At 38.0% G+C, this 9,604-nt stretch overlaps 1 protein-coding gene across 1 annotated transcript; it reads left to right on the top strand.

Annotated features, from left to right (window-relative positions):
• Window positions 1-246: 246 nt before the first annotated feature.
• Window positions 247-1,316, top strand: LOC149375529 (B-cell lymphoma 3 protein homolog). The gene is made up of 2 exons (XM_089598645.1): window positions 247-488; window positions 810-1,316. The coding sequence occupies exons 1-2, from the start codon at window positions 325-327 to the stop codon at window positions 1,306-1,308; spliced, it is 663 nt and encodes a 220-aa protein (XP_089454771.1). The 5' UTR covers window positions 247-324; the 3' UTR covers window positions 1,309-1,316.
• The last annotated feature ends 8,288 nt before the right edge of the window (window positions 1,317-9,604 follow it).

Here is a 9,604-nt window from a genome sequence, read left to right on the forward strand (position 1 = left end):
CCTTTTTTCGTGTGGCTTCGCATACGGTCTCCCCCCATTGCCGTCCTACTGTCCCAAACGCCCGGAAGTATACCCGGTCCTCCAGTTGGAGCACAGTTCACTCTCGACTCTCTCCAGCTGAACACTGAGCAGTTCCCCGGTCTCCTTCGCTACCATCAAAGTGCGGCAGGTAACTCACGCAGTCGAGTCGAGTTTTGTGCGTCGCTGATCGACAAGCATACCTACTAGGCTTTGGAAGAAATGGGTATCAGTTATCCAAGTGCTACCAATGACGCAGCTCCGAGCAGCTTGACCAAGAGTCCCAAAGTGCCGAACGAAAATAACATGGAAATAGACAACGTGGAGGTTGCTCCCGTGCAACGTCAGATGGATGTCGGCGAGTTGGTGGTCGACGCGAGTAACAAAAAAATTTGGAAGTGGATCCGTAAAATACGCGCGAATGGAGTGTCCATTGAGGAATTTTTCAAGCAGGACAAAAACGCCGATACGTGAGTTTATTTTCCTCGCTCAGTTATTGAACTTTATTGGGACGTTCGGGCTCTTTTAAAATTAAAATTTTTCCTCAGTTTTGCATTTCGTTCAAAGTAATCGCCCCTGCGTTTGTGATTTACGAGTACCGTTGGCATCGAGCATAGTCCTCGTTTTGCTTTCAGATTAATTTTTTTTTTTTTTTTTTTTTTTTTTTTTTTTTTTTTTTTTTGCCTTTACGTACTTTTTACATTTACTCGATTCATTCAAATCACGACCAAACTATATTTGTTAAAATAAACACCACAATTAAGTAACAATAATTTTACTTTCTGCATCAGTGAACTGACGAGGGTCGTACGACAGGGTCTCGAAAGCGCCGGCGTGTGGCTCATCGAGGCCATAGGCGGGAGGAGCGATCTCCTGGACCTGTACAACTCGGACGTGCACACGGCCTTGCACCTAGCCGTCATGCTGGGCAGCGCCACCCTCACCCGAAAACTCGTGCTCTCCGGTGCAAACGCCAAGCTGATAACCGAGGACGGCAACACTCCTCTGCACTTGGCTTGCATGAGCAACGACCTCGACTGCCTGAAAGCCCTGACGTTGCCCTTTGCTCCGGAAGAGCTGGCCGCGCTGCAGGGGAGCGTGGAAAACCAGCCGAGACCGAGTGTCAACTTGGAGGCGAAAAATGGCCAAGGTCGGTACCGTTACCTCCAAGCTCTTGATTTTTCTCCAAGACCCGCAAAATTGCTCGGGCCCCCATGGTCACTTTCACGTCCAACCGTGCATTTTCTATTCCGTAGGAAAAACTTGCCTGCACTTGGCTGTGAGGAATAGAAACGAAGCGGTGGTGCATCATCTGTTGGAGTCCGGTGCGGACGTCAATGCGACGGAAAACCTCACCGGCAAGGCGGCCTTGCATTTGGCAGCCGAGGATGGCACGCTGCGGTTCGTTCACCTCTTGGCGCAAAACAAGAACTGTGATTGGAATCAGGAAAATTATGCTGGATCCACGGCTTACGAGGTTGCGGTGAATTACGGTCACTTACATGTGTGCCATTACCTCTATACTTTGGGGGCGGACACGAGGTATCGCGAGGAAGAAGAGAAATATATTTTGATACTTTGATGTGTCATTGCACGCGCAAATGGTGATTGTTTGGGTACATATACAGAAGTTCATAAACAACAACAAGTGTAAAATGTCCTTACTGTTACTTGTGTTACGAAAAGGCTTTCTACGATACAAGTGTGTGTAAAAACTGAGAGTTATTGTGATAAAACATTGCGAGGGAACAAATAGTTTTTCGTGCCATGCGGATTTTTGTAAAAATATATACACGTGTATATACATATTAATTTGTTAAAAATTTTGTAAAAAAATAATAACAATTATAGAAATATCGACCTATATCGTTTTAATTGTTCTTTTTCCCCCCGCTTTAATCATATACATCGCAAATTTTCTAGTCAATAAAAATTCAGGTAAAAATGATATCTCTTCAAAGAAAATCGGCGTGGGATGTACAATAATATCAAAATAACACTCGTTACGATTTTCCGCAAAGTGAAAAAATTTGTTTTTGCCTTGGGGGGAAAAAAAAGTAGCAACTTGGAAATCGGGAATGAGGAAAAACGGTGGCCACTTTTGAACGCGTAGGACAATAACGTTTTCCTTCATTTTCTTTTCTGTTTTAAGCGAGTAAAATACAAACAAAATCGGCGCTACGGAGCACTTTGGTGCACGGCTCGTCACCCAACTAGCAAAAAAAACTCGTCCTCCAAAAGAATAAACACCGAGGCTGTAAACGTGCATACCAATAACTCTCCCAAATTACCCGACGGGATAAACGATGTATTGTACAGGCTCGTATAGGCATGCACGCGACAAGAAACACTGTTTTTACCAGCTCTTCGAGTAAACGGGACCGGCAACAGCTCTTTACGAATAAATAACAGAGCCAAACACTTTTCACCCTTCCTCCTCCTGCCAACGCCACGACGGAAATTTTTAATTACCGCTCGTTCCCTCGCCCGCACTTTTTCCCTCGTGCATTTGACAAGGCGAGTTAGCTACGGCCATACTTTGTATACAACAGTGCACGCAAACACCTGTAAGTGAAACAACAGCTGGGACTCAGTGTTGGCTTCAAGATGGCGAAAAGTGGTCCCCCCACCACTCTCCCGTCTAAGAAGAGTGGTAGGGGGACTGCTTTTTGGTCGCGGCTGCGCGACTGCCAAAAGCGTCGTCTGTTACGACAGCGGTTCTCAAATACTAGTCACTATAGTCATGTATGATGTAGCTATATATATACATGTGTGTATATAATTTATACCAGCTGATTGTTGCGCTATATAGTGGTTAAGTGCTCTGTGTTGTCTGTTCTGTCATTCCTGTCTCCTGTACCGGTGCTGATAACTGAGATACCAAGAGCCAAGCCAACGTTAATGCTGGTACTTATAAGTACTGACCAATGGCTTGACCTTGACTTCTCTTCAACCAACTGTGGCCTTTTTCACCAAGTCAAACGATGAGGTGAGCAAAGATACTACTGTTAGTGCTAGCAGTTTGACAAGTAGCTGCTAAGCAGATCTGACAAGTAAACTGCATATTTCAGTTATAAGCCCAACAGTGTTTGGTGAGCTGCAGTGCTTGTTTTTTTATTCTCTTTTTGTATATTTTTTTGTCTCTCTTAAATTTGTATATAAATCAAGCAGGACTTTAACGTAGGATTGCTAACAAATGAGTAATTCCCACAAGTTTCCAGTCACAAAGTTGTGATTTACTTTTCCTGCAATCAAATCAACCAAAACAAAAAAAAAACTTATCAAGAAGCAAGAGGTTAAAATTTAGTTTTATCAAGCACAATTTTGGAGGATAGTAAGAAAAATCAAGGGCTGATGAAGTTTGACAAGAAAATGTGCCTGAATCTCTGAAATCATCGAATGGCTGTGAATTCTAGTTGCTTTAGAGGCTGTAGTAAAAAGTTTTTTAATAATTATTGTTCACAATGGAGGTACAGAGAAAAGTCACTCAACGCTCTCATGAAAACTTGGTGCCATGTGATGCTAATAGCACAGTTAATAATAAAAATGAAGTTCAGACTTGCTCAAAGTTAACAAGTGCGCAGCTCATCATATTCCAAACATAAAGTACAGTTGTGGCAGATGGTCTTTACAATTATTCAAATGAAGTAAATTATGAAGGTTAAGAAATTTCATGAAGCTGTAGATGTGACCTGGTCACCTCCAGTCCAGCAGCCCACCAACTTTCCAATTTTGCTGGCTGCAGTAACAGTTGCTCAGCAGTTGGATACCAGTTTTAGTATCGTAATGCCAGTTTGGATGTGTATTCTCTCGACCTGGAGCAGCCAGGCTGTATGATACGTACATCAAGATCAGTGTGCCAAGTGATCAAAGGTTTTGTCCTTTTTTTTATTCATGTGTACCTAAAATATTCGTAGTGTTGAAAAATTTAGTATGATAATTATAATTACCATCAAGATTTTACAAAATAATTTGGGAAGCTGGCGGAACGAATCCAGCTGGCATTATTGTGAGTTGCTATGATTGTGGAAAAATAATGATTCACTTTGCTGACAAGATGTTTGAGAACGACAGCAACTGTTTGATTAGCAGTCCCGACAAACACAAAGGTCCTGTGAGAGCACTGGACTTTAATCCATTTCAGTCTCATTTTCTAGCTACTGGTGCGACAAATAGTGACATTTATACTTTATAAATTAATTGGACAAATGAGCCTATGTCTCCTAGTTCCAAAAAAATTTACCACCTGAGGATGTACTAGATGAATCATGGAATACACGAGGTACCTTACTTGGCAACATTTTTTTTTACACATTCATAATTGACATTAGAGCATTTTGTTGTTTACTGTGCAACACATTCTTGCTTCAACAATTTCACAGCGTTGTGTCATTTGAAGAAGAATTAAGCCATGGTAATACTTACCGATGCCAATTCAAGAGCCTCTATAACCATTGTCATCAGGAATTGTAACATAATAATTCTTCATCATTATTGAAATATAAGTGAGATGGAAAGCAGTACACTGACATCCTTATATACAGTCACACAGCTGTCTCTTGCTTCAGAAGAGGATTAAAATCCAATTATTGAACTGTGGGATTTGAGATTTGCAACCACACCGTAAAAACATTCCAAAACGATCGAAGGAAAGTAATATCAATTGCCTGGAATCCTTATTATTCTGATCTTCTCAGTTATGCAAAAGACAATAGAATTCTCTCTTGGAATCCTAATTTCGATATTCCAGTACGTAGCAGTTACATTTTTCTCGCAACTCTGTTTTTTTATTGTGTGATGCTTATTTTTTATTACAAATCTTATTTTAGGGTGGTGATATTGTTGGCTAATTGGCTCAAACAAATCATGGAAACTTAAATGTATCTTAGTGTCCTAGAAGAGCTTGCTCGGTTGTAAGTACTACTTCATATTATGGCCAGGCAATAGTACACTATCTGTAAGGTGGAGCTAACCATTGATCTGCTGAAACGTTAAATAAAATGTTGATTTATTTCCTGGCATGGACCCATTCCCACAAATCTCACCGATGATGCAAACAGAAGTATATTATGAAAATAATGCTGTAGAGTCCCCAGTCTCTGGTTTAATGGTAGCTAACTATGCGAATAATACCATAGTTGAAGTTATACCTTTCATTCAACTAACAATGAGAGTTGGAAACAAAAATAAATTAGTACCCGAACCAAATAATATACCAATTAAGTCAGACTATACACCTGAAATTCATGATCAAACTAATAAATTCCAACTACTTCAATAATTGTAATTAAAAACGCTTCCAACTGTTGTCCTCGTAATTTATGTAGCTCTACTAGAAAAAAGTAAGCATTTGCAATTGACCAAATTGTTTAAAGAGATACTACTTTCAAAAATTTAAGTATTAGTTACATTTCAACATTTTTACAAATTAAACTCTAATTTTTTTTTAGAAATAACAAACATTTTATTACACCTGGATCTGTCCTTACTCTTTTTTTCCATTATCCTTTTTTCACGATATTCTCTTTTGGATTAAATTTTTCTTTAAGCTCATTAATAGAGAAAACATTAATCATACACAACGTTAAATATCAAAAGAAAATTGCAAAATCTACACCTATAGAAATGATGTAAAGTCAAAGACAAGATTATTTAAAGAGTAAATAAAAAATAGAGAGGTAAATGTAGAGATGAATCAGAGGTTTAGTCGAGTTATTAAATTGTATATTCGTTAATTTACCATAAATCAGTTATTAATCAATTTTTTTTTTTTTTTTTTTTTTTTTTTTTTTTCTTTTTCTATTTAATGATTTCAATTTAGGAAACAATTTTTTTTTTTCGTCACATTTTTCACAGTAAATCTTTCTCTATTAAAACTGCACCTGGTAATGAATATGCAAAAGTTGGACTCAACAATAGCTTAATAAAAAATCAGGTAACTGTTAAATGAATATTATGTATACACCGGGTAAGATTTGCTCAAGATTTACATAAATATATATTAATATATAATTACAAGAACATTCTAAATAATAATTAAATTATTTACTGGGAAAGAAAGCGCCCGTTAAAAAAGCCTTGCTGTTTCGGAGATTTTAACAGTAAGTAGAATAATTCTTATGTAAGCAAGCGGTGGTGATAACTAGCCCAGTCATTAATTAATTCATTTAATGAATAAATTATTCCTTCGGCGAGCAAGTGACGGCGATAAGTAGCTTTACCATTTATTAATTTACTTAATAAATATATTATTTCATTGGCAAGCAAGCGGTACCAACAATAAGTTTGGCGATTTATTAGCTCATTTGATGGATAAACTTTTTTTTTGACAAGCAAGCGACAACAACAAGTAGCTCAGCTTTTTGATGGTTTATTTAGTTAATAAATTTATTCCTTGGTGAGCAAGTAGTGGCAATAAGTAAATTAGCTGTTAATTAGTTTATTTAATAAATTTATAACTTCTTTGGCGAGCAAGCGATGGCAGTTCATAGCTCAGCTATTCATTAGTTCAGTTAAGAAATAAATTATTCAGTTGGGGAGCAAGAAATGCCCATAACAAGCCCAGCTATTTCTAAGTTTAATGAATAAATTATTTTTTTGCTGAGCAAGCGAAAGCAAAGAGTAGCTCAGCTATTTATTAATTTGTTTAATAAATATATAATTTCTTTTGCAAGCAAGTGATGGCAATAAGAAGCTCAGCTGTTTATTAGTTTAATAAACTAATTAACTTTTTAGTGAGCAAGCGACATCAACGAGTAGCTCAGCTATTTATTACTTTTTTAAATGAATCAATTCTTTCTTCGGCGAGTAAGCGACGACGATGAGTAGCTCTACTATTTATTAATTTACTTGATGAATATATTATTTCTTTGGCAAGCAAACTACGGCAGTAAGAAATTCAGCGATTTATTAGTTGATATGATAGATAAACTATTCCTTTGGCGAGCAAGCAGTGGCAATAAATAGCTCAGCTATTTATTAGTTTATGCAATAACTCAGATGATTCTTTGGCAGGCAAGCGATGGCAAGAAAAAGCTTAGCATTTTGAAAGTTCATTAAATAGATAAAATATTTATTTGATCAGCAAGAGACGGCAAAAAGTAGCTTAGCTACTTATTAATTTATTAGATAGATAAAACAAAATCTAAAAATAAATATATCTCTATAGACGGAATGCGACGTTAATGAGAAGCTCAGCTATTCATCAATTTATTTATTAAATAAATCATTTTTCTAGCAAGCAAGCAGCTGCAAACAAAAAGCTGAGCTTATCATTATTTTATTTGGAAACTACATTTTTTCTTCGGTGAGCGAGTGACGGCAACTACTTGATTAGCTATTTATGAATTCATTTATTAAATAAAGCATTTTTTTTGTAAGAAAGCGACGGCAATGAGTAACTCTGATTTTCAATAGATTATTTAATAAATACAATATTTCTTTGGCGAGCAAGCAGTAGCAATAAATAGCTCAGCTTTTCATGAATCCCTTTTATTGTTAAACTTATTCTTTGGCGAGAAATCGTCGGTGGTAAATAGCCCAGCTTTTTATTAATTCATGCAATAAACAAATTATTTCTTAGGCGAGTAAAAGTAGTGGCAATAAGTAAATTAGCTATATATTAGTTCATTCGTCAAATGAATTATTTTTATGGCAAGCAAGTGTCGGTAATGAGAAATTCAGCAATTTATTTGTTAGGAAAAATCGGGTTTCACCTGGTGCGTATTCGACCAGGGAATAACGAGTCAGCCAATAACGCTACGCTTATGATGCTTTTTTACTGCTAGCCTATAGATAAACTGTTTTTTTGACAAGCAAGCAACGACAACGAGTAGCTCAGCTTTTTGATAGATTATTGAGTTAATGAAATTTTTACTTGGTGAGTAAGTAGTGGTAATAAGTAAATTAGCTGTTGATTATAGCTTATTTTATAAATTTATAACTTCTTAGGCGAGCAAGCGATGGCAGTTTATAGTTTAGCTATTTATTAGCTCAGTTAAGAAATAAATTATTTATGTTGGGAGCAAGTGACACCAATAAAAAGCCCAGCTTTTGATGAGTTCATTTGATAAATAATTTTTATATTTGGCAAAAAAGTGATGGCAATGAGTAACTTAATTAAAAAAAAGGTTAAGATTATACTGTAGTAGCAGACAGTTTATGTCAGTTCAGGCAAGAGCACCGGACCTGTTCAGGAACTGTGCACAGCCTGAACTCACATGTGCATAAAATGCCTATTTTGTCTGTGCAGGTCCTGCACAGGCAGTCAGGCAAGCTACGGCTATTAGCTGAAAACTTATTAGAAAAGAGAGAAAAAACGAACATTGACTTGACTCGATGCGACCAGCTTCTGAGCTTCTTTCGTTTTCTTCGTTTCCTCTTCCGATATTTTTGAATGGTACGTTATAATTATACTTCTATATATGTATATACAGCGTTCGAGGCTCTCCGAGGGTTCTTGTTAACCGATTCCTCAGGCATTTTTCCTCGACGGGGCTTTTATAATGATCGTCACTTGTACATATTTCAGTGAGAAAAGGAACTCCACCATCTAATACGTACATTTACCCTCGCAATCGAATTGATTTACCTACATTTTCCATGGGGTATACCCATACTCGCGGCAGAATTTGCTCAAACGAAATAAGCGCGATCGTACTTTAGCCGAAGGGCACAGCTTTTCCCGCAGCGGTTGTTTGCTGACCACCGAAGGAGATATATCATATCGAAAGTCTCGAATTTTCAACTCGACGTATCCAAGAGGAAAACCTAAGATAAATATCTGGGTATGGATGGATGGATGTGGGGTCAAAAAGCGTAGCCACAGTGGAGCCCGGGGCGAGAGGAAAAAGGAGACACGCAAGGGAACTACTGATGGCCAAGGTAAACATCGACGGTTGCAACTCTTACTTTGGCCTTTTCCTTACAGGCTTTGCCTCTGATTTTCATATAATATAAGGAAGACATAAGTATATATGCATAGTATAAGCGATGCGCCATATCCATTAGAGGCTCGAGGTTTATTATTTACGCGAACGAAACTTAATATTATTCCGATCTCGTAACTTGTACTGCTTTTAATTTGTGTTTTGTCTTTTCTTTTCCAATTTTTTTTTTTTTTCAATATTTTTCATCCATGCACCTATTTAACGTACATCTTGCGATTGTTCAAGGTACATTACACTAAAATAAAAGTCAACCGTTGAATACCTGCTGGACCACTTGCGTAGGATTCCCTGGCGTAGAAGTTCCTATTCAAGCAATTATGGAAAAAGTCCCAGTAAGTATTGTACTCGAGAGGTTGAGTCATGTATGTTCCGACAGGGCGCCTCGGTAGCCCTCGCCTTTTTTCGTGCGGCTTCGCATACGGTCTCCCCCCATTGCCGTCCTACTGTCCCAAACGCCCGGAAGTATACCCGGTCCTCCAGTTGGAGCACAGTTCACTCTCGACTCTCTCCAGCTGAACACCGAGCAGTTCCCCGGTCTCCTTCGCTACCATCAAAGTGCGGCAGGTAACTCACGCAGTCGAGTCGAGTTTTGTGCGTTGCTGATCGACAAGCATGCCTACTAGGCTTTGGAAGAAATG

Source organism: Copidosoma floridanum, unplaced genomic scaffold (assembly GCF_036245765.1).
Source record: "Copidosoma floridanum isolate Cflo_tuat_1 unplaced genomic scaffold, Cflo_Japanese_pri ptg000006l, whole genome shotgun sequence".
NCBI classification, from domain to species: domain Eukaryota; kingdom Metazoa; phylum Arthropoda; class Insecta; order Hymenoptera; family Encyrtidae; genus Copidosoma; species Copidosoma floridanum.